At 38.6% G+C, this 26,844-nt stretch overlaps 1 protein-coding gene and 1 long non-coding RNA gene across 7 annotated transcripts in view; both read left to right on the forward strand.

Annotated features, from left to right (window-relative positions):
* Positions 1–348: 348 nt before the first annotated feature.
* On the forward strand, positions 349–2,650 carry LOC137090078 (uncharacterized). The gene is made up of 3 exons (XR_010907821.1): positions 349–807; positions 1,017–1,076; positions 2,192–2,650. It is a non-coding gene; the product is annotated as an uncharacterized lncRNA (long non-coding RNA).
* A 2,667-nt stretch (positions 2,651–5,317) lies between these two features.
* Positions 5,318–26,844, forward strand: part of kcnn1a (potassium intermediate/small conductance calcium-activated channel, subfamily N, member 1a) — a 35,999-nt gene continuing 14,472 nt past the window's right edge. For 4 of the 6 annotated variants that reach the window (XR_010907819.1, XR_010907820.1, XM_067453786.1 and 1 more), the window contains exons 1-4: positions 5,318–6,517; positions 20,425–20,874; positions 25,342–25,437; positions 26,307–26,725. Coding sequence is in view for 4 of the 6 variants with exons in the window: in XM_067453786.1 (XP_067309887.1) it covers positions 5,531–6,517; positions 20,425–20,874; positions 25,342–25,437; positions 26,307–26,725 (1,952 nt within the window). In the remaining 2 variants the exon portion in view is untranslated. The remainder of the gene's footprint in view (positions 6,518–20,424; positions 20,875–25,341; positions 25,438–26,306; positions 26,726–26,844) is intronic. The other 2 variants (XM_067453783.1, XM_067453784.1) reach the window with 2 other exon arrangements.

The following is a 26,844-nucleotide window of genomic DNA, read 5'->3' on the forward strand; positions in this document are numbered from 1 at the left end:
TGTTAAAATATATTTGATTCAATCAAACATGCTATCTCTGAAACATGTTTGTCTGTGCTGTATAAAGACCACGGAGAGATATAAAAGCAACAATAGTCCATAAGACAAACGGCAAAATGGTGTCTCCACTCCATGATGCGTCCATAGAATCCCTTTATTCCTATTGCTGCATGAGCATCATTTTAAGATCAATTTTGCTGCGGTTTGTGCGTGCACGGGAACCCCCGAGCCCCCACCCTATTCATCCACCCCCGCTAGTCTCTCAACAACCAAGATCTAAAAATAGAACAGGGATCCCCCCATCAATTTACAACACGTCACAAGGTCATATAACCCTCCTCTCACGATTCTCGATCAATACTACGGCGTGACGGTCCAGGTTAGATCTTGCAACCAATATTGTGCTGCACGTGAAACACACGTTCGCGTGGATTTTTGCTTCCCCCCTCAATTAGTCACGACGTGTATAGCCTAATTAACTGCGGTGGACGTGTTTTATATTATATTCCGTTTTGAGATGCCTTTCAAGAGGCAAACGTTCAGAATCTGGAGATGAAAGTGAAGGGGAAACACGGAAAGTGCTCGCGCCATCGGTCGCATGCATATTCACGCGCTGGAGGGCATGCCCGTCACTAGACCGAGGACAACGGTCACAACGAGGAATTGTGTCGGTGTGGACTTCCCTTTTTTATTCGGGGAAATTACGTGCGTTTCTTATTTTTAAACTGATTGTATATATTTTTTATTCATTTTATTGTGCTGATGGTATTGTCAGGAGGATCCGTATGAAGATGTGTAAAGTGAAAGGTAAGAAAGTGCAGATTCTGTGTAACTTACTGGTTTTAATGCCACAGCTCACTGCCTCACATTTGGTATTTCATGTGGTTCCCTCTGTTAGTATTAGCCTTAAAATGGCAGACCAGAGGTGATGAAAGAAGGTTTCTCAAGGCCTTTGAAGCATATCTTTGTGATGATTTATTCTGACCTATCTTCATGTTGCCCTTTCATTCATACAGACAACCTTTGTCAGGGAAGATGAAAAATATGTGACACCCTCCACCCCTCCATAAATCCAGGTGCCTTTTACTACATGTTTGTTTTATAATCACATTTGGCAAGTGTTTTTTTTTCTTTCTTATTTGCTGTTTTATTTTATTTTTGGTTTATGTTCATGTTTTTTCTCTCTTTCCAAGTCAGGTCTTACTTTGTGCTGTGACTATGGCAAAGTAAATCTATTTTACGTAGATTAGTATGAACACATTCTTTCCTCATTGTTCGTGGCAATGGCAACAACAATAAAGTATATATATATATTTTTAATTAATAATAATAATAAAAAACAATTCTAAACCAGTCTGAGTGATAGATCTAGGCTGAAATGGTCCTAAATGATTCAAGCTACAATGCAAATACTATATCAAGGCTGTCTATTTTTAACAAACAACTCTAGATGTTTTTTTTTTTTTGTTGGCATGAAGTGGCATAAAAATGTGCTTTAGCACTGTAATTTTGGTTTTAAAAAGCAAGCATGTCTGGTGCATTACCTCTGGTCCTTGTCCTCTCCCACTAGGCATTTATAATAATCTTTGTGGATCACGACTCTTGTCAGCTCGGTTTACATCCTTTATTTCCCCTCAAAATATCCTTGTATGTGAAAGAGCTGATTTGTTGTAGCATTCTCATTACATTCCATAGATTATATTTCCCTGTGATGCGTGTTTCAGAGGTAATGTCTCAGTCAATCAGGCATGAGGGACTATATGCTGCATATTGTATTGTGCATACCATCCATTGCAAACTCTGACAGTAATGTCTGCCTGATTTTTTTTTTTTTTTTTCCAAATTAGAGGTATTATAATCATTACAAAAATGTGCGTGTGTGTGTGTTCCTTGTTTGGTAATATTTGTGAGGGCATAAATGTCCTCACTTATATAGTAAAATATGAAAACGACTCACTAGTGAAGACATTTGACTGGTCCTCACTAGTTAAAAAGGCTTATAAATCAGCCAAAACAAGTTTTTATTTAAATCTATTGTTTTGCACATGTTTCTAGGATGGGTATGTTTAGGGATAGGGGTTGGGGTAGGGGATAGAAAATATCATTAACCTGATATAAAATCAATGGAAGTCTATGTAATGTCGTGAAACAAACGTGTGTGTGTGTGTGTCTGTGTGTGTGTGTGTTTCAGGTTACTTTTCCATGCAAGCAGGCTGTCGGGCTACATTTTAGGATGCACTATAGTAAATTGACCCTCACTGATAATTTCTTCTTTAACCATATTTTACTAAAATACTATACAAAACCATACACAGCTGTATTTTACTGATATAGTATATATCAGTATAATGGTGCATGAGAATATTATGCAAATATTATGGATCCGGATTGCAAAATGCTTGACATTTACTCTGCATATCTTTTTCCATCTGACAACGTGACTGAAACTGGGCTATAAATAATGGGATTTGGAAAGTTTTGTTTTTACTCAAAAGCTTCAAAGATTAAAAATATTAGTGTGTCTGATGTATCAGGATATTACAAGAGTTCTATTTTTACGCAATTTCTCATTTGCTGATATTCTCTGAGAGAGTTTCTTTGGTGAGGACAGACGCCGGTCTAACTATATCAAACACGTTACCACATTTTTGTTTGGTCTCAGCTCTTTTAAATCTGTTCCATAAACCTAAACCCTTAAACAAATCTTTCTGCATTTATTGGTTTTAATTCAAAATGTATAAAGTTATTTAATACATTGTTGTATATTGCGCGGTTTTGGCATTTGTGATGGCATGAGGAGATCTTTGTGGAGATATTTGGTACTCGCAATTGAATAAAACCCATATTTATGCTCATTCTTCCCAACATCTCCATTTTTATTATTAGCATAATGGGATGTCCTCAGTAAACTATCATTGATATTATTAAAAATTATTTATGGTAAACTATCATTGATATTATTAAGTTATTTATACCTGGGCATTCACAAATGCTTGACGTATTTTATCGCTAACATGCAATATGTAGACTTCATCACAAAGAAATTGGATGATGAAGTGGCATTTAGTGATTTCTGGATTGAAAATTAAAATGAGACCTCTTATTGCACAAGCTAGTGTGTGTGTGTGTGTGTGTGTGTGTGTGTGTGTGTGTGTGCTTGGAGGCCAAGATCAATGTTTATATTACATTAATTGTTGGGACCAAATGTTACATTGGGTAATGTAAATTTAAGTGGATTTATAAATATATTCAATTATGTTTTTTTTTAAATGTTAAAATGTACATTATTTCCTGTGATGGGTAGGTTTGGGGGCAGGGTGCAGTGTATGGGGATATAATGTACAGTTTTTACAGTGTAAAATCCATTATGCCTATATGGAAAGTCCCCACAATTCACAAAAACGCAACTTGTGTGTGTGTAGAAAATGTATTCAAAGATGCAAAATTGCAACCAATTGTTTCTATTTGGCAACTGTTTGTCTGCACTTGTTGAAATATTTAACAATAACATGCATCAACTATTCTGAAACATCGCTGTGGGACATGATAGATGACAGCAGTGAATCTGATAAAAAAAAAAAAAAAAAACTTTCCCAGTGTCCATCTCTTTGATATGCCTACATTTATTTTTGGTAATGGAATACACATCATCTTATGCTTTTATGCTAAACTATCAGCTTGACAACAGTATTCAATTTATTCTAGGATGTGAGTCAATGAGCATAAATATTGGAGCACCATGTGTTTAAACGGAAGACCCATTCTTTATTAGTCCTTGTGTTTTTCATGTATTATTTATTCCCCGTTACATAACAGTCAACAACAGGTCCCAAATTTGATTGATTTAGAACTGTATGGGCATTTAGCTGTATCAATCTGCTTTTCTGTGTTAAAGGCATTCTAGATCTTGTAGATTATTTGTGAGTGCAGAGTAGGGAACAGATGTTGCCTGGACTCTGGAGAGAAAGGAAGTCAAAGTGTTGTCCTTTGGAGCATTATTTCTACTAGTGTAATTTTTGGCTAAAACGGTTACCAATCCTCATTATTTGTTTTTAGAAATTATACTGTTCTATGAAACAGGGTTGATGGTCATGGAAAACCTGGAAATTTGGGGATAGTAAATGAATATGATCTTATAAATAATTAATATTTCATTTCTGTAGTATATATACAATTTTTATATGCTTTTCAGTGATATTGGTATAGGCTAATAGGGGTGAGCGGGCACAACCTAACGCAGGGCTAGTTGTTTATTAGTTTCCATATCAACACTATAAAGATATAAAAAAAAATCTTTGGAAAATATCAATGAACATTTATCTGTTATTTAACAGTTGAGATAGTTCTTTAATTTTGATCTAACCAGCATAAGACACGAGCCATGGTTTAAATCCCAATTGCGTAGGTGAGGCATGTTGTAACTGTTACATTGTATTACTCTATTATAATCTATACTTTTATGAATTCTATTGAGAAAGCATGAAAAAAAATGTGAATAAAGACTGAGAGTCAATGTTCAGAAATGATGAATTATTATTAGGCCTATGTTTTGAACTATGCTGTCTAGCTGTGAAACTCAAACATTTTTTATTTTTTATTATTACTTTTTAAAATTTTATTTGAAAATGTTAATAACTGTATTTTATTAAAAGAGATATTTTAGTTTGTCTTTTTTATTGTATCAGAAAACATTTTAAGCTGTCATTTGGTCATGTTAACATGTACTCCACCTATGGGGCATGTTGTCACATTTCATTTTTCATTCTTTTTGAGTAAATCAAGAAGAAAAGTATACACTGTATTAATGAAACAAAACCATAATTGTACTAGACGAGTGAAATTAATGTGAAAAAAAACAGCCTACTTTGAATCTAAATGGAATTACACAAAATAAGAAAGTCAAAAAGCATTAGGTAGCCCAGTGCCCTGCTCTCCTCTATCTTGCTGGTCTTTGTGAGCAAATGTTTCTTTAGGGTTTGTTGTCTAAACTGATTCACTGATAAGCCTATATTTCATTAAAACGCCATGATGATTCGAACTCGAAGATCAGATCGTTCAGACTCGCAATCGTCCTGACTGAATACACTCGTCAGTCAAATATTGCTTATGTTGTCTTGCAACACTTGGTTATCATTGTATGCACGCGCAAGTTTGGACATTGGCTTTACGCCGTAACATTAACTAATTTAAAACAGCGGTGCACCTGTCACGTGAAGAGGCTCGTTATTTTTGTCATGCAACTGCACAGGCTTGAAAAAGAAAATCCCGCCAAGGCATTCAGCTTTCGTCGCGTGCATGACCTTGCTAATACCCAATTCACATTTCATGTTTAATCTTATCAACTGTAAACATAAAGCGGGTTTCACACGAGGGCGGTGTTCATCTCGGCGATTACGTCACGAGGCAGGTCTTGCTCAAGCCCACCAATGAGACTAGGCAGATCGGTTCTTTTGGGGCACATCGCAATGAATGGGTGTCGGTGCTTTACAAGGCAAAGGAGCAACCACAACAAGACGCGGATATTGAGGGGATGCGGCATCGGCACGCGGGAGCTGTCCACCAGCAGCACACCAACGACGCGGACGCTCGTGACAGTCAGAAGGAAGGATCTCGTCCAGTCGCCCCGCTATTTAGTCTGCCGCCCCCACCGCCATCGATAAAGGAGCGATCCACCTCCTCGCATCATAGCCGTCATGTACAGTCTTGTCCGGACCGCGACACCAGGAACGGCGAGTGCCTGCCTCTGACCGGCCGCTGCAGCCTCGCACCGGGAGCGCACGGGGACCGTGAGTCTTACGACAAGCAGCCGCATCCGTTTCCAGGGGCCTCATCTGGTTATCAGTGTCATTCTGAGGGGCTCTCGCAGAGCAGCCATTCTCCTCAGCAGAAATCTTCCGTTTCCCCGCAGCCCTCCCCATCTGATCTGCTGCCGCCGCCTCTGCCTTCGCACATTTCTTATACGTGGGATACGCGCCAAAAGAGTGCTAATTATTACAAACAAGACATTCTACAGCGTGGCGTCGGGGAGGGGGGGCGTCGAGACCAAAACCAGTTGCTGCAGCAACCTTGCTATAATCAACAAAGAGACCCCTCCTTTGAGCTACTCTTGCCAAACTCTGGTCAAGGACAGATAAATGCACGCGAGGAAGCCGAGAAGGAGAGGCAATTAATTGAGCCTCAGGCTCAGCTACTGTTGGGTAGCAGCTTGCCCATCAACTACTGCATCAGCAGAGCGGAGCAAGTGAGCAGAAACCAGCAGGCGCTGCTGTTGCAGCATCAGCATCAGCAGGTTCTCGCGCAGGAACACAGCCTCCAGCGGGAGCAGAGTGACCAAAGCGGCAGGTACCAGGAGGGGGAAATAGCACTCTGTCAGCCGTATCAATGCGAGCGCGCGCTAGAGAGAAACTCGTCGGTGTCTAGTAGTGAAAACAGCAGCCCCCAGTACGGCTCCAGCAGTCAACTGTGGCCAGAGCCCCACGACAAGGAGGAAAGGAAAAATCGAGCAGGCAAACACAAGGTAGGTTGTTTAGCCTATGTATGGCCACCAGCACAGCTTTCGATATGCCACTCATATAGAATACGCTGCGTTATATGCGACCACGCCTGTCGAATGTTGTTGTTTTGCTGCCCTTAAAAGAATAACCCCGTGAGCTTAAGCTTTTGAGTCGCGTAATTTGATTTGCTAAAACATGTATTCGTAAGCAGCATATCAACACGATGACATCAAGCACACTGCATCTCATGCATACACTCACGCGGACATAAGAGCTCTCTCTCTCTCTCTCTCTCTCTCTCTCTCTCTCTCTCTCTCTCTCTCTCTCTCTCTCTCTCTCTCTCTCTCTCACTCTCTCACTTTCACACTAAAATATATACACACATGACTAGTTCACTATCTTTGTGGGGACTCTCCATAGACACAATGTTTTTTATACTGTACAAACTATACAGTCTATCCCCTTACAATAAACCTACCCATAACGTTCTGCATTTTTTTACATTTTCAAAAAATATTCTAAATTCTATATTATTTATAAGCTTGTTTCCTCACAGGGACCACAATTTAGGTCCCCATGAGTCAGTGTACATCCCCCACCAATGTAGAAGAACATGAACACACACACACACACACACACACACACACACACACACACACACACACACACACACACACACACACACACACACACACACACACACACATCTGTAAATTTTGCAGCATAGTGTCAAAACTTGAAATTTCTCTTCTTGTGAAGGGTCTTATTGCAGTGCCCAAATTTGTATTAAAATATGGTTAAAAATGATAATTCAAATGGGGGAAAAACAGTGAAAAGGTTGGACAATCATACTGGCATTTGAAAACTCAAAAAAATTATTTGTCTTAATTAAACTCCTAAAATACAATTTCAACTAATTCTTAAAGCCACACAAAGGTTTAACAACACAGTAAGTAATCTAGCACTGAACCTCTTGAAAAAAAAGCTTTTTGATTGAATTTCGATGGATTTGATATTAATTTTCAATCTTTCATTTCCTCCTAGTCTGAGCAGGCACCCGTTTGCCACAGGACAAAACATAGTCTATAACGAGATCCAATTTCACTCATAACTCAATTATGATTTACCAAGTTACTTAATTTTTTCTTTTGAATCTTGAATCGTTCTTTACATGTACAGAATTAAAACGAACGAGATCCAATTTCTCTCATAACTCAATTATGATTTACCCAGTTACTTCAATTTTTATTTTGAACCTTGAATCTGTCTTTACACGTACAGAATTAAAACGAATGGAAACTACTGCAGATATCTGTGTTAAATGAATCTGTGCCACTTTTACAGCGTGCCCAAATGATGCCCTCATTATTTGCCGCGCCAGTGCCTTCATCTGCAGATCATTCAAAAGACTCGAACAGCTCCCAGGGCTCCATTTATTTTTCTGACCCTGTTATCTGATGCCACTCACAGAGGCTCTGTTCATGTCTCTTCATGCTCTTTCTCAGGTCCTGAAATATCTTTTATTAGGTCGATCAAAGTGGCTAATCTTCTTGGGTGGTAGTAGCCGAGGCTCATAAAGTAAGCTCATACACACCGATTATATCGACGAATAATGTGGTGATTAAAATGTGGATTAGATCAATATCCTGCAGTATTACTTTGTCTTTATCACTGTTCTTCATCGAGAAACATACGTGTCCAATAAGTAAAACACACCATATCACAGGTAGGCCTATCTCTAATGCAAATGATCACCTCTTGTACACGGAAATACATTTTAGATTCTCTTCTTTCTGCGTATTGGCTTTCTGGTTAATAATTCGTTTTAAACATTGTCATTTCTGCATCACTTGTTTCACCAAATGGATTTGTAAAAATAACATAGCAATCTAAATCATGAAAAAATATAAAGAATTTTCAAATGGGTTTCCTGAATAAGTTACCAAGCACCTTTAGTTAAAATGTTGTACTATGATTCACCAATTGACTTTTTTTTAGCTGTTTCCAGAGTTTGAAGGCTGAAATAAACCCAAACGAAGCACCGGTACGACAGGAAGAAAGCTAACAAAGGAAGAAAAATAAACTGACCTTTTCAAAGAAAAAAAACCCTCTTGATATCTGATGCTAGGTAGTTGAAAGGAAGGATACTAATGAGAGTATACAGTCAAAGGAAATTCATTTAGGCAGAGAGTCTTATCAGTTGGGCAGAATAAAGCGGACAAGGTGGAGTCCGAGACCTTTAGTACTTCTGAATACTGTGCTCTGTTGTGCACACGCTTTGTTAATGTTGCTCCGGTAAAGCAAACAAAAGGACTTTTGGAATACGTATATCCATTAGTTTTCATCTGAAGAACTGATAACCTTCAATATCGGTCCCACACATCCGTTTATTGATGCTCCATTTCATTTAATTATATCATTAAAATAAGCTTTGATCCTTCGATCACGGGTGCTTCACTCAAGATGTGTCCAGCTGTATGCTGCAGACACACTGGCAGTTTTCCCAACAGAAAGATAAGGCAAGACATCATGTATAGGTCTTTTTTTATTTGTTTAAATCAGACAATTACATTTAATTTATAAAAAATATTATGTGAAGTAAATACTACAGAAAAAAGTAGTACTCAATTCAAGCTTGTAGAAATGAAAGCATTTAACTTTTCTGATACTGGTTTTTGATACACAATATATCTACACAATATATTTTATATTATTTATAGATGTTTCTAAGTGGAGTATTTGTAAGTGTAGAAATTACTCAATAAGCTTTTACTGGCCAAGTTAAAGTTACTTGTTTTCTTTGTGTATTTCACTTAAAGCTGCAGTTCGTAGCATTTTCTTTGGTTAAAAATGATACAAAATTAGCCTAGAAATCTAGACGGACCCTAGCGGCAGCAAATCTAATCTGCTGCGAGTATCGTCTAGCAACTCTCAATACCCTTCTGAGCTGTAAAAACCAAACTCTGGTCGGGCCAATCACATCGTGTATAGAGTCGGTGGGTGGGGCTTAACATAATGACGGCCGAGTTGCGTTTGCGTTCTGCTGGTAAACACAAAAACTGGCGAACGGTGGCCTTTCGATTCAGCTTTGACCGCGACTCTGGAAGACTTGGAGTTAAGCTTTTCTCTGAGAAAAGAACAAAGAACGGCACTGAAGTCATTCTTAAAAAGGGGAGATGTGTTCAGAGTTTTGGCGACCGGATACAGCGAATGTTTAATCTGTCAACGAGCTCCACTTCACGTTGCTCTGGTTGGTTGTAGCGCTGTCCTATCGCGTGCAGAGGGAGTTTGAAAGACAACTGTTTATCCCGCCCCTCGGATTGAGCTGTCAATGGTGAGTTTCCAGACCAAACATCTTGATTTTGGTCTGGCTTGTCAGGCTAATACAAAATAAATGTTTGAGCAAGTACATAACCAGCCAGTGTTCAAAACTACCTCCTTATAGCCCGATTCACAACGGTAAGTTTGTAATCATTTGTAATAAATTGAGTGGTACTGGTGGAATTCCACGGGAAATTCAATGTTTTTGCATTATTACGACACACCTGTATAAATAAAGAAGGAGTCTGATAGTATAGTATCGCAAGTGAGGTTGCTGAAGGTGACGGACCATTTAAAGCCTTTTTTCACAGCAGCTGGAAGAATTAAACTCACCATTTTGATGGCAGATTGAAATCAAGAAAGGTTCAAACGATAATCATCAGTGACAACTGGCCATTCACTCGTCAGTAGCAAAAGATTAGACTGTACAGAAATCTAAATCCACACTAAATAGTCACACAATGCTGATGTCGTTAACATTAACAATTTGAGAACAAAGTATAACAATAATAATATTTTGCAGAGTTTTGATGCGATATAAGCTAAGCGATCATTAAATTTTATCACCGTTGGGTGCGTGATTTATTATAATGCTTTTTTTCTCAGTTGGTCAGAATAAAAGTCATACTCCAAGATGTAGAATCTATGATTCTGAAGTACAGTATCCACACCGGTGCAGTGACTGACATACTCCTCAAAACATTATTCATCCGCGCTGAGGAGCTGTGCTGATGCACAACTCACGTAAAGACGATAGTTCTGCAAATAACTGCAAATGCAGGTTTTGAACAAAACTTGCGGACTGCAGCTTAATTCCATATGTGAAATGTACTTAATTTTTCTTTTGCAAGTTTGTGTACTCAGATTTTTAAAGTAACTGTTACTTAATTGTTTTATAGTATAACTTTTTTTGTGATATTGTTTCATAAATTGTTTGATTTTTTTTGGTGCTCTTTATAAAATAACTGGTTGTACTTGTTTAAAAAAAAAAAGTTTAACCACACTGTTCTGGCTAATAGCTTAAACAAAAACTATTTTGGCTAAGAGGGACCAATATATCCAGTTACAGTATCCTGTGACACAAACTGAAATCTAATAGTTGTTTGCTATTGTGGCGTGTGCAACCCACTGTTCCACAAGCACAGACATTGTGCCCTGAAAGGCTTAACATACTGTGGTTTACTTGTAAATGCTTTTATTCTTCCTTCTTGTCGGTGTTTAGTTTTCTTTTGGCTGCATGGCCTCCCTTTGCTTGCCCAGTGATCCTTGCTCTGCTGTTGGAGTAATGTCATGCGAAACATCTGATAAACCTCTCTAATATAATTAATTAATGGATTATATGATGAAAAATGAAAGAGTTCATGAAAGAAAACAATCAGCAATTTAGTGTCATATCAGTCCTATCTCCATATTAGCACAATGTTACTGTTATCAAACAGTCTATGGACAGTGTTTGATATGATCAAGCACCAATATCTACACCTGCGTTACTGCCATGGCTTTTCTTTATCTAAAATGGAAACAGGCCTGGTGTTAATTCTCTGCATTAGTTGTGACAGCTTTAACATGTAAACAAAATTGAAACTGAATAAACTCCTTAGAGCAGCTTGTGTCACAGAGGTCCTCCTGTTATAAAGAGTTTTACCACCTCAGGGCTTAATGCTGTAGTTCCAAAAGCCATAAAAAGAAAGAGGACAGGGAAAGGGCTATATTTAACCATTTAAAGTATGCTTCTAATAAAGTCTTTCTTCCTTTATCTTCCTAGCCACTTCGTTTTCTCTATGACTAAAAGGTCCATTTAAATGGAATCAGTTTACTCTAAAGGTTTTACGGAGGCCATTCAACCTTGACAGCCCATCATACAGAAAAGAATCACAGAGGCGTTCAGGGTCTTTGGGCAGGCACATTTACCGCATTTTGTTTCTTTGTGCATTTAATAATATCTAGCATCATGTCAGGAAATGCATACTTTAATCTCAGTCGTCCCCCACAGGCTAATGCAAAAGACACGAGTCTGGTGAAAATGAATGATTACGTTTCATTCACTAGTGATACCGAATGGTCAAAATGCCAGTGTGATAACAGGAAATATGTAAGACAAGGTGTTGCTTAAAGTGAAAATATGAGAAAACACTTCACCTTGGCTGGCATTAGAAAGTTTTGTTTTTAAACATGAAAATATCACCATATGAAAATGTCTTGGAAAGAACATCTAAATACAGAAATTATGAAACCTGAAATCAAAATGCTAAAGGCAGGAAAATGGTTTTAGTCTCTAATTGATTATCGATCAATGATTATTCATGCGCGAACATTAAAATGTATAATTGTGTATTCCACACTAGTTTGTACACTGGGGCTCTGTTTGTTAATATTTTTTTTTAATTCGTTAATGAATTCTTTTTGAATGCGACCATGTCAGGTCAGACTCAGTTGTGTTAGAAGGAAACATTGAAAGGTTGCATAACACATGTAAGCACAGAGAACAGGGTGAATTTGTATAATGCACTGCAAGTACCCTCTATTGGTCCTCCATACAAAATGTGTCCTTTTTGAAAAAAAAGTGTGTCCTTTTTGCTATAGCTTTCATACAAAGGTAGATGATTCTGTTGGCATATTCTCTCGTCACTAACGCTGCACCGGTTGCAGTGATTTTAATACCATCAATTTCAAAGTGGCCTCTTCTGTGTTCAGAGCCTCCTATTAATAGTACTGACATTAAAAATTTGACACACTCAAACTTGCATTAGCTGATGGGGTGTTTGGAAATAGTGTTGTATTAAGTTCAGAATAGCTAGGAAAGAAGTGATATGATATGGCAGTTGTATGTAAATCTACGATGTTAGACTGAAAAGCCACTGAGACTGTCCTGTGTAAGCGTGTGTCTATCATAGATGGCTGCTATACGTAAGCCGCCTGCAATATTAGAACGGTCAAAGCTGGTCTGTGAACACTCGAGAGCAAGCTGACTGCAACTGTAGTTATGCATGTATGAATATCTACATCTAGTCTTCAGAAGATGTTAAAGGTGCCCTAGAATGAAAAACTGAATTAACCATGGCATAGTTGCAGTGCCGTTTCTAGGCATAGGAAATATGATAAGATTCAAATATGAATCTTGCCTAGGGTGCCAGAAAGGCTAGAAACGGCCCTGCATAGTTGAATAACAAGAGTTCAGTACATGGAGTCTCAAACACCATTATATCCTCCTTCATATGTAAATCTTGTTTGGGAAAAACCCCACAGACAAACAGGCGATTCTCGACATAACGCTAACTGTGACGCAATCGCTGGGGATCATTAAAATGTACGCCCCTAACATTTGTATATGGCAGCGCATTCGTCACGCGAGGATTGCGAAAATGGCAGATCATGGAAATAGATGTTATGTTCCAGGCTGTGCAGGGGACGTGGGGACTTTTCATACCCATCCCACTGAACAAAACTGTCAACAGGCATGTTTATCTATAACCAGATACCGCAACAATTTAATTAAAAGTTGTTCGTTTGCTCGGCCCATTTCACCACAGTTTTTCTAACCTGGACAATAGCAGGCTTCACTCAGCGTCTGATACTGGAGAAGCGACAATTCAAACTATATCCCCCGAGCAGTAAGTAGTGATTTTATTCACGTATTGACTCTCTAAACAATTTCGGATTAAACTGGAAGTTTCTTAGCGAGACAACATTAACGATAATATCCCCTGTGTTGTCTAGATCCAACGCAAGATGCTAGTACAGTAACAATAGGAAACTCCAAGTAGCTCACATCAGTATGACACATTCTGCCAGTGTTGTTGTAGATACATATGGCAATTCCTTTTGTTGGATAGAATTATAATTTAGCCTATAGGCTATTTTCCTCAACAACATAACTCAGGAGCTAACGTTAACTATGTTAGTTTATTTGCTTACAGATCTCTCACTCGATACTTCTAACGTCATCACCACTTAAGTTGAAACGGTAGTAATTTGACAAGGCATCGTTAATTCGTTTTTTTTTTTTTTAAACCTGTAGGCTACTGTACAAACAACATATTTGTGCGCTAACGTTATGTTACCCAGTTCACTGTTTAGAGTTTGTGATTCAAAGTGAAGAAGATACCATTGTAAAAATCAAACGGTGACGCATTACAGATTAAAATGTTTTAAAATGCTAAAAACAAAGTTATGACTTCTGACGATGAGTTAACGATGTAAAGTTAGTGTTATATGCTAGTTTACATGTAGGCTGAAGTTATAGTACTGACGGTACATTTTGCAGGTCTTAACAATAATACCTGTCTGCAGAGCTGCAGAGCCGCAGTTTCACCGAAGCCGTGGTTTTGCCCCGCGCATGCGCAGTTTCACTACAGCGGTTTTGCCCCGCGCATGCGCAGTTTCACTACAGCGGTTTTGCCCCGCGCATGCGCAGTTTCACTACAGCGGTTTTGCCCCGCGCATGCGCAGTTTCACTACAGCGGTTTTGTCCCGCGCATACGCAGTTTCACTACAGCGGTTTTGCCCCGCGCATGCGCAGTTTCACTACAGCGGTTTTGCCCCGCGCATGCGCAGTTTCACTACAGCGGTTTTGTCCCGCGCATACGCAGTTTCACTACAGCGGTTTTGCCCCGCGCATGCGCAGTTTCACTACAGCGGTTTTGCCCCGCGCATGCGCAGTTTCACTACAGCGGTTTTGCCCCGCGCATGCGCAGTTTCACTACAGCGGTTTTGTCCCGCGCATACGCAGTTTCACTACAGCGGTTTTGCCCCGCGCATGCGCAGTTTCACTACAGCGGTTTTGCCCCGCGCATGCGCAGTTTCACTACAGCGGTTTTGCCCCGCGCATGCGCAGTTTCACTACAGCGGTTTTGTCCTGCGCATACGCAGTTTCACTACAGCGGTTTTGCCCCGCGCATGCGCAGTTTCACTACAGCGGTTTTGCCCCGCGCATGCGCAGTTTCACTACAGCGGTTTTGCCCCGCGCATGCGCAGTTTCACTACAGCGGTTTTGTCCTGCGCATACGCAGTTTCACTACAGCGGTTTTGTCCTGCGCATACGCAGTTTCACTACAGCGGTTTTGTCCCGCGCATACGCAGTTTCACTACAGCGGTTTTGTCCTGCGCATACGCAGTTTCACTACAGCGGTTTTGCCCCGCGCATGCGTAGTTTCACTACAGCGGTTTTGCCCCGCGCATGCGCAGTTTCACTACAGCGGTTTTGCCCCGCGCATGCGCAGTTTCACTACAGCGGTTTTGTCCCGCGCATACGCAGTTTCACTACAGCGGTTTTGTCCCGCGCATACGCAGTTTCACTACAGCGGTTTTGTCCCGCGCATACGCAGTTTCACTACAGCGTTTTTTCCCCGCGCATGCGCAGTTTCACTACAGCGTTTTTTCCCCGCGCATGCGCAGTTTCACTACAGCGGTTTTGCTCTGCTCTCACACCCTTCTCGGTCTTACTGAAAATAAAGACTAAACTTACCTCTCAAAAGCGTCCATTTCAAATCTCAAAACAAGTGGTTTTTCCTCAAAATCTTTATCAACGTCAGAAAACAGGAGCAAACATAAGGTTGTATGCATAATCTCTCCATTATTGACAGTATACGTTAGATGTGTTTCTGTCATTGAAATGATCCGCGCAGTGAAACAGTCAATCAGAGCCAAACTCTACATTAATATTCATGACCCTAACCAAATAAGGCAAAAACAGACCATTACATCCTAGGGACAATTTCTGGGGTTATAAATGGACCTGTAAAACTGTATATGGACAATTTTAACCCTTAAATAAGTCACATACCCTATATGTAGATATCAGAGAACAATTTAAAATATTGTTTCAACTCATTCTAGGGCACCTTTAATACATGCATATAAAATCACAAAGCAACACATTCTCACCTGTGAAAGGTTATACCATTTCTTTTAGAATTTAAATCTCAGCAGTTTCAGAAGCTGTACAATGTTGTGGTATATTGGAAAACTCATTGATTTTTACTGGCGACAGCATCAGCGTGTCCGTGTTGACCGATCCAAGATGGCGAAAGAGTCAACACATCTGGAGTGGTCAAATGGAGTGGTCTATGCCAAACAATTTTGCATTTAAAAGACGTCTAATAGCCGTCCAAACACCGCTCTGATGTCTAGGCTAAAACAAGGCTGTCAGTGAAAATGTAACAGATGTCTAACCATAGTCCAAGAATAGACTATAGTCATCTAGAATCTAGAACATGTGCATGTCAAAGAAATTAAACCAAACACCTTGTAATCACTGTTGACTTTGCTTACATGATGGAATATCATACGCAAGTTATTTTGGCAAAAACTACATTTTCCAAAATTCAAGGTTATTTTGGCTAGAAGTGGGTTACTCATAGCCAGACTATAGATGTCTGGATGAGATTTTACATTCCTCAACAGTCTTAATTGATTGTAATCAGAGTATGTGGAAAGGACACACTTATTCATTTAATCATAATTACATAAACAATGTTTTCAGTTTGGATTATTTTTGAATTTGCAGTGTTTCCACATTTTAGCTATTTAAACAGCTAGAAAATGAGCGCTAATGAATAGGTTCTGTGGAAATATACTGGGTTTTGATTACCCAATGCAAATATGAAGTGACGGCTAACACACATTTGTAGTCAACACCAGTAATTTGTGAAGAAACTTCTGCTAAAGCTAGATTTTGCCATTTTTTTTCTCTTTTATTCATGAATGTAGAGTATGGGCCTGATGTATAAATGTTGCATACACACAAAAAATCCATTGAATTGTGTTTAGGCAATTTTACACATTGGGATTTATAAAAATAAACAGTGCAAATATGTGTGCACCTTACGGACACTCTAGAGCGTGGGCAGGCACACATTTAGTGGACAGAGTGAAGTAATGAAGTAAACAGAATGATTTCAACTCGGTTTTCCATTTGAACATTTTCATTTCCACATTTAGATGGAATCATTATTAACATTTTTATATGAATTTAAATAGAAATATTTGTAGTGGATGCACTGCTTTTGAACATTTTCCTGTGGCATAACCAGTGAGGATTGCTTGCCCTCTGATTATTCCGATTTAAATAGTGTCCTAAATAGCACAAATGGGAGCTCTAGCGTAGTTCTACCTGGAAGACTCAAATGTCATGTCATTCATTATCTATCTAGCCAATCATTATTCATCATCTGTACTATATATAAGTTCTGTTCCCACCCATTGCTACGTTTGCAGATACTGACGCCTTCACCCCCATCCTCCCCACCACAACCAGGTCGGTCCCTGTCCATATATCAGGGGGTAGTCTAACCACTTTCGTGGTCTTTATAATGTTATGTAAAATACCATTATATTTGAAGGACAGAATTTGAAGGAAACAATAACATATGTTTTGTCAGTTAGCTCTAGCTCAGAATCGTTAGTAAATAATTTACAATGTAAGAATAAAGACTATCTGTTCCATTAAAACTATATAAACATCCTAAAATACATGTTTACCTTATAGGCAAAAAGTGCATACATTTGATTTGTTTAAAACGTATACAAAAACTATTTGACCAATGGAAGAGAATGAGAATACTCTCCATGAACAGTAGGGCTGTGCGATATTGAAGGAAAATGTGATATGCAATATTTTGGTAAATAATGCAATATTCAATATTCGATATGCGATACGATATTGCTATTAGTGTGTAAAATCTATTTAAATTATATTTTAAAAAGTATTTAAAAACTGAGAATGATATAATTTATGTGTTTTTTAAATATGATATCATTTATGTGTTGTTCTGGGAAATTAAAGCCTCACTACACTTCTGAAAGTGATCAGCAGTGTTTTAGCAAAAATTTATGTCATAAATCTGACAAACAAACAATATAACAAACAAAATATGTAATGCAAATATTTAAATACCATAAACTCTTTACTTGACTTTGGTAAAATATGTTATATCAACCTAAAACTGAACATCAACAACATCCAGGTAAACAAATACACCTGAACTAGCTATGGACGAATATTTTTGTTATTTTGATTTATCTTTGTCATTAAAAATAAGAACTAAAAACAGTAGTTTTCACATGAATTAAATATACACTGATACATGATAAAGCTACAAAAGTTATTCAGCTGAGAGCGCTGAGTGATTTTTTTTCTCTTGTTCTTCTGTTGTTTGACAGACAGCGGCATGTTTACTGTCACTTTAAGACCAAATGCACAGATCCTATTGACATGCATTCGGTTTCTTTCCTTAACTGATATCCTTCACTTAACCGACTGTTTTTACATGAATACTAGTCAAGACAGTCATTGTGACATAACTGTGTGTTGACAGTTTTGAGTGTGACAAGAAACGAAACAGAACTGAAGGGATCACACACTTTCAGAGAGGCTGCTTGTGCGCACGTTTCGGTGTGTGTGTCAGAAAGCGCAAGACTGCAAGGAGTTGTTTTTCACAAGTTATTGCCTTTAATAACTCTTTTTAACATCAAGCAAGTCACATAAGTAACAGTCGTGTGCCCAGTCTATTCTCTGCTATACGCGTCGGCCTAAAACGTACACGTTTCACAATGTTGACGTAGCCTATTAAAATATTGCGTGCCGTTGCGATATGTACATTTGCAATATTTCGATAATTTTAATATATTGCACAGCCCTACTGAACAGTATTTATACAATTTTTAAATATTTATTCTAAAACAAGACAAGGATACTGAATGATTTTAGTGATGTGATGAGATGGCATAAATGGCATTTATAATGTCTTGTACCGTTAAACATGGTATCGGGTGGATGGGACTATTCTAATAGAGATGATAGGCATATGACGTTATGCATGGCAAAACTAGGTGTTGTAAGCTCCATATATGGTTATTTCGGGGTGGAGATTCATGTAACGCACAATCTTCCGCTGACTGGGCTTTATTAAGGGAATTTTGCGCAGGTTCTGGATTTTGTGCGTCCGTACTATGTACACTTTTAGGATGGAATCAATGGAAAGTTTTATACACGAGACCCCAGGTCCAAAACCACCATAATATTTTGTTCTGTTGTAATCTCTGTGATGATTACTTGTGGCACTGATGTTAAGTACATGAGCATGAAGATTTTTGCAATTATCATTATTATATTTATCAGTATCGACCAATACTAAATATTTAGTTAATCGATATTTACATTTAGATTTTCCAACACATAAAGTTTATCTGTAAAAACACTAATCATTTACTAACACTGTTAAGTGCAATCTTTAGCAAATCTCAACACCAATATTTTTATTTATTTATTGATCAAACATTTTTCATGCAAAATAGTTAGTATAGAATTTTAATATCAGCCATGTAACTGTTATCTGTCGGCCAGGATTTTAATATCAGTAATAATCTGTTTTAAACAAGTATGTTACTTGATAATTGCAAATATTTGAGATGGCTGATAATTTTACAGTTTAAATTTCTGTCACATGTTGTCATTTAAAGGTCCCGTTCTTCGCGATTCCATCTTTCAAACTTTAGTTAGTGTGTAATGTTGCTGTTAGAGCATAAATAATACCTGTAAAATTATAAAGCTCAAAGTTCAATGCCAAGCGAGATATTTTATTTAACAGAAGTTCCCTTTCAAAGACTACAGCGAACGGCCGGTTTGGACTACAGCAGGAAGTGTAGGGATGTAATGACGTCACTAGAACCGTTTGTTGACTAACCCTCCGCCCATAAGAACACGCAAATAGGGGGCGTAGTTTTGTTGCTCTCCCACGTGGAGAAGAGCGCGCATTCAGCGCTTGCATCACCCCGTTATGGTAAGAGGCAGGACCTTTCCAGGCAAAGTGCGCTAAGCTGCTGTCCAATCACAGCACGGGACGCGCTGGCCCAATCAGAACTCGTTACGTGTTTCTGAAGGAGGGAGTTCATAGAACAAGGAAATTATCAGGCCGTTTTCAGGACAGAGGAAACAGCGCTGTACAGATAGGTAAATAGTGTGAAAAATACAGTTTTTTTACATGCAAAACATGAACTCATGTTATATTGCACACTGTAAACATAATCAAAGCTTCAAAAACACACGAAGAACGGGACCTTTAAGGAAGTGTGGGTGTTGGTAAGTCCTAATTATTACTTAAGTATTCCAACTTTAGCTCCCCTTCATTTTCCACTGCTTGCTCACCTGTGATACACATGAATCCAGGAGTGTGAGAGAACACAGTACCAAAGCTTACACAAACCCCACTCCTCACTTCAGGCTAACAGTGAAACATCCAAACGTCATTATACCTCTTCATATTGGGATATTTAGCTGCGAACCATCACGATTGCTGCACATCTGTTCTGTGTGGGTAATTTCTACCATTGTAATCCTTCAGAGTGCTAAGCTAAAAAGAATATTGTCGGACCTCACAGTTTGCTCATTATAAAATTCGATCACAAATTAATTTTTAGGATTGTTTACTATACAATTAACATTTAGTCATTGCTATACACTAAGGAGTGAAGATGCTACAGTAGGTCTTCTGATGAAATGAGCCTTGGGACACTCATAGTCATGGAACAGGGCCAACAGAGTAGATTAATGCTGGGTTTCTATGTATATGCTGCTGACACCTATTTGTCTGTATTTGATTTTTGCTGACAGGCACATGCTGAGCGAACAAAGCTGAGCCATGCTGGATCCAAGCCCTCCCTCTCTGAGAGCAGTCACTCACTCCCTCAGATAGCCATGAACAGCTGCAAGTACAATGGAGGAGTGGTAAGACCACTGGGCAGCCTGGCGGCGTCACGACGCAACCTAGCAGAGCATGACTCTGAGACCCAGCCGCTCCAGACTCTTCACAGCTCCGGCCTGGAAGTGGTCGTCTCCAAGGGAGGTGGCGAGGACCCCAGCAAGGCGTCCAATGAGAGCCTGGTCAGAGAGAGTGGCAACGCACCACAGAAAAAAAATAAAGATATTGGCTACAAGCTGGGCCACAGGAGGGCACTTTTTGAAAAGCGCAAGCGGCTTAGTGACTATGCCCTAATATTCGGTATGTTTGGGATCGTTGTCATGGTAACAGAGACTGAACTGTCCTGGGGGGTTTACACTAAGGTAGGTGCTTGTTCTTTTCATGTTTTTTTCCATATAAATATGCAAAATATGCACATGATGGGATCCAAATTTCTGAGAACACAGTGAAATTCTGGGATTAAAAAAATCTCAACCTAAATATAAACCAAAAATATATGATCCAAATAAAGAAATGTAATAAGTAATTTTCTGCACTATTTATAGGTTGCTAATACATTTCTACATATTTTTATTTTATTTTTAAACATTTTAAATCAATCAACTTAAGTGTTTGCAAAAAGACGTTCTGGAATTTAACAAATGGACAATTTTACAGTTAAAAATTTCAAGCAAATAGTTAATTTATTTTTAATAAAGAAATCTCAAGGCAGATCAACACCGTAGCTACGTCATAGGTTGTGTGTAGCACCTTTGGCGTAGCCTGATGTGCACCTCTCCAAAAATGTAACAACGTGTTTATTCTAGCACCGTGATTCCTCTGTTAGAACCCCTCCCTCAGGTACATTTTTTGTTGTTGCAATAACGTAGCATTTCCTCATACACATTTTTGCTTGTGGAATATAAAGGATCTGGATTTCGATATTTAAAAACTTAATCTGCAACAAAAGTCACTGTCTATTTGCTGGCATTAAAGTCCTCAGTAAATCAAAATGGACCAACATTTACTTTGTTAGCACATATTAAAGGTCTTAGGGTAAAAAATGTATCAGTACAAGTTAATACACAGAAAAATATTGTGTCGTGGACTCGCGGTAATCTTTAATCAAAATCTGAGAAGTAACTTCCTGTCTGGAAACGGCGTTCCTTCTCAGCGGACGGCAGTTTGACAGCTTAGGTTTGAAAATGCTTAAAGGGTTAGTTCACCCAAAAATGAAAGTTTTGGCAATAATTACTTACCCTAATGTCGTTCGACATCCGTAAGACCTCCGTTCATCTTCGGAACACAAATGAAGATATTTTTGGTTTTCGAAAAACTTTTATTAATATATTTTTTATTAAAATCGATATTTCTTAAATGTTGATAAAAAACTATTGCGAAATGACAGCGTTTCCATAGCTGCAGTTATGCGGCTAAAACGTATTATTTTCCTCTCGCAATATTTTTATTGGAAGGAGACGTGTCCAATGTCCAAGCATTAATGGCAAGGAAAGCCCCTTACGCTCATTCACACATAGGCCTACTCCGTTTGCAGTGAGTGTGTGGTGCGTATTTTTTTCCGTACCCATGTTAATGGATTACAGCTTTCACACTGCACGCGGATTAAAAAAATAATATAAAAAAAAAGGTTAAAAAAAGTGCCATAATGGAGAGCACTCGTCCTTTCTTGGAGGTGGAAAGCAAAGTTCTTTATGACCTGCAAGATTTCTTTTAAAAGGGTTTAAAAACAAAAGAAAAGACGAGAGTCTGCTGTTTTTGAATAGCCTATTGTAAGTTTCTAATTTAAAATGTTTGTGATTTTAGGCTATAACCTATGTTTAAATGTTTTGCCACTTGTGTGAGCTAAATCTAATGTAGCCTACTAGGCTGTAAAAATATGAATTAATGAATTGAATAAAATGTTGTTTAAATGTAGTAGCCTACGTTAACCTAACTTCTATGAAAGAGTAAACAACGAGAATTGCAATTCTGACAAGCCATGTTCAGTAACAACTTTTGGATTTTATATAAAAAATAATGAATAAATGCTGTTTTCACATATGCTGCGGAAACACAGCATATGTGAAAGCACAACAGGGCATGCGGATCCTGCAACGCACACGCAACGCAACATACGCACAACGTACACGCAACGCAACTCCTTATTAGGAGTAAATATATGTCTTTTTATCTACATTATATCTTGTTATTACCACACAATTGAGTGGAAAATATATAGGCCCTATGTTGCAGCAATGCGTCACCGCAACAAGTCCCATGTAAATGCGGAAAAAAACGTTTCCATTGCAGTTTTGCAAAAATGTCCTTTTTTGAATTGCCTGAAAAACCACCTCATGAGAGCGTAAAAACTTTTTTGCCATATATTGGAGTTTTTGCGACATTGCCGTGTTTCCATTGGCCGTATTTTCAATTCGCAATTTCAATTTGCGCAATTTGAAGGGTAATGGAAACGTGGCTATTGACACTAATGTAATTTCCTCTCTCAAGACCCATTATGCACTAAAGATGTCGTTACCCATCCCAAAGCCCATCTCACTACAGTGGCTCTACAATAATTTTATGAAGCGACGAGAATAGTTTTTGTGCGCAAAACTAATATGGTGATGGGCCGATTTCAAAACAAAGATTCGAACGGTTATGAATCGCCATATCGATTCATAACGGTTCGAAACTTTGTTTTGAAATTGGCCCATCACTATATAAGTAGTTATTACGTTTTTTTGCGCACAAAAACTATTCTCGTCACTTCATAAAATTATTGTAGAACCCATGTAGTGAGATGGACTTTGTAACGACGTTTTTAGTGCCTTTTATGGGTCTTGAGAGAGGAAATGACATTGGTGTCAATGAAGGCCTGTCTGAGCCATCGGATTTCAACAAAAATATCTTCATTTTTGTTCAGAAGATGAACGGAGGTCTTACGGGTGTCGAACAACATTAGGGTAAGTAATTAATGACAGAATTTTCATTTTTGGGTGAACTAACCCTGTAACTACTCCCCTCCAGCCATTAGTAAAACCCTGCCCTGTATTCAATATTTCATTTCACTTGGAAATACGTCACAGCACTGAAGAAAACTCACTTGCTACTTCCGGTTCACTGGGACTTTAACATGCCCGTGGACACTATCTACTAGCGTGTATAACAGACAACGGTGCAGACATGTAAATGAAAACCGACACGTAGCCTATGGCTTAGGTCTGATGCCGAAGTATAAATCCGCCTTTGGTATTGAAATGTAAAATAGTAAAATTATCACCAGTGATCTCAGTCTTTTGGAGCCCACCATTCCTCATGTCATCCTGCATAACCTTTGGCAGATATATAGCCACCATCATAGTACATACAGACATAATATTAATATTTGTCCTCTAAACCGCATTGATCTACTCTAGGGGGGCAGCTCTTCTCATATCCTTACTGTTTTGTAGTCTTTTTCACAAGCAGTACTGGAGGGCTTACAGAGCTGAAATGCTTTAAACTTTGAGGTAGGCCTGTGTTACAGACAACTCCCAAAGCAATTCTTAATGCAGGGTCCACAAAATGAGGTGTTTGGTACTGTGACCACTCAGTTCCCTTGAGATGTGGATTTTGTAATGATTGTGCTATTTCTAGCCCTGTGGGAGAAAACTGCTACACTGCTACTGTCACATTCAGCTGAATTAACCGAATTATCACATGGCTTGATCTTGCACGAAAAAAAAGACTGGAACAATGGCATGTGAATGTCAGCAGGAAAGAAAGGCACTCCAGATGTGTTTGTTAGGAATCTGACCTTTGAAAAAAACCTTCCGGTGACCAACAGGTGCAATAATTAGTTTACTATGTAATTTGTCACACGGGAAATTTATAACAATTTCAGACCTAATTTTTTCGTAGAGGGACCATTGGGACCTGGGGTTAAATTAGAAGGGGTAAGGGAGAAGGGAGTCTAATTTCACTGTTAAAATTGAATCTTTTAATTGCTTTTTGTGGTTACATAAATTATGCACACTTTCCTCACTTCTTCATACTGGCAGAACATAAAATTTTGATTTGCAAATCTTTGCATAGTTAGTTTCTTTCAAAAAGTCAATCACTTTTTGTATATTTAGAATATAATTATGTTGACATGACAGATGTTTTACACAGAAATAGCCTGTTTTGTACCTACCATAAGCAAAAGGTAAGCTAAAAAACTGAATTTAAACTATTTTAACAAATAATGACTAAATTTTAAGTGTAACATAAAAAAATAAGGTTTACTGTATCTGGCTATTGACTGATATGGTTGGATGCACCTAAAAAAATTGGTATTTTATGTACTGAACTACATTAACCTTACCATTTATTACCAGTCTCTATGAAACATGCTGATCTGTAATCCTCATTCTGTTGTACAACACTAACATTTCATCTAACAAGTCCCTCACTCCCACCAACACTGAGATGACAGGACAGTGCCGAAAAACATGTTCAAGTATTCACATCATCAAATACACCCACGTGCATAGCGTGATTGTCCATGTACTGTATGTCATAGCGAGTTTATGCCGAGAGTAAACCTAATATCAAACCTAATCAGATGTTTTGGTTCCAAAAAGCATGAGGTTCATTTGTTGCTATGAGGAATATTATGGAAAGTGGCTTTTTTCCCCCTGACACAGTGGGGATTAACTCCTCCAGGGTAAAGAAATGCAGTGTATTGTGACGCAGATGGTTTAGACAGCGTCTATTCATCCAAAAATATTTCATTTATTAACCGTGATTATATAACTTTAGCATAAGCTGCAAATCTGTGTGGTTATGTATGGTCATACTAATTGTGTGTTTTGTTTCTCTTGCTGCAGGAATCTTCATATTCATTTGCACTGAAATGCCTTATCAGCCTTTCCACTGTTATTTTGCTTGGTCTTATAATAATGTACCACGCTCGGGAAATACAGGTTAGTTGTTGAGAATCAACAAACAGAATTCAAAAACATTTTCAAGCAGGCTTTTAGAACACTCCCCCCATCTACCATTGGCTGGCCATATCGATAATCCCGCCCCCAATTCATGACATTGGTTGAGCCAATTGTGCTGGACATTTCAGCATGGATACATTTTGTAATTACTGTTATAGGATTATTGTTTTGTAGTTTTGTGGAGATTTTTATAATGTTGTTGATTTTGTCATTTATACATCGTTAAGGTTTGTGTGAAAAATGCTGATATAGAAAACGATTACACACTTATCTTTGCCTTGCAAAACTTTGTAAGAATACAAAAAAGTTACTAATTTAATTCTGGTTGAAACTAAAATCTATTGTCGTTATTTTAGTATCACTGAGATGCTATTATAGTTTTTATTTTTAGGTTATATTTCCCACTTTCAAATTAATTTGGGGTTGTAATCATTTTGTTGCATGTCATTTTTATATTTTAGTACATTAAGTTAAAGTAAATGAAAATGAGGTTGTTAACTATAATAACCATGGCATTGACAAGAGTTTAGTGGCTGAACAAGATTTTGCATTTAGTGAACAATGCAAATTCAAATTGGCAAAATGAAGTAGTCTGATGCAACTCAAAAATCTTAATCCATCATGTTTCCTTTTTTATTTTAGTTTTTACAATTCCTTTATTAAAGTGAGTATTTACACTTTTTGAGGTAATCAACCTGGTTTTATAGTTGTCTCTGCGTACTAAGCCAGAATACAATACGTTTTTTACCATTGAAAAAATGAACACACTTCACCATCATCTGACATTGTGTTTTCCAGAGGAGTTCCTCTCAACTTCTCTGCTAATATACCCTGTTCTTCACCTGCAGCTGTTCATGGTGGACAATGGGGCGGATGACTGGAGGATAGCCATGACGTATGAGCGCATCTTCTTTATTGTCCTGGAGCTGCTGGTGTGTGCCATTCACCCGATCCCGGGCCAGTATGTGTTCACGTGGACGGCCCGGCTGGCTTTCACCTACGTGCCCTCTGTGGCCGACGCCGACGTAGACATCATTCTTTCCATCCCAATGTTCCTTCGCCTCTACCTGATTGGCCGGGTCATGCTCCTTCATAGCAAGCTCTTCACAGACGCATCCTCGCGCAGTATAGGTGCCCTCAACAAGATCAACTTCAACACGCGCTTCGTCATGAAGACCCTCATGACCATCTGCCCGGGCACCGTGCTGCTGGTCTTCAGCATCTCCTCCTGGATCATCGCGGCCTGGACCGTTCGGGTCTGTGAGAGGTATGGCACCACAGCGACTGTGATCCCGAGCTACACAGCTATACCCCTCCCCTCCACTCGTTCTCGCTCTCTTTTTCTGTCTCTTGCTCTTCTTCTCTCTGCATCTCCCACTCACTCAT

This window comes from Pseudorasbora parva, chromosome 9, assembly GCF_024679245.1.
Source record: "Pseudorasbora parva isolate DD20220531a chromosome 9, ASM2467924v1, whole genome shotgun sequence".
NCBI lineage: Eukaryota > Metazoa > Chordata > Actinopteri > Cypriniformes > Gobionidae > Pseudorasbora > Pseudorasbora parva.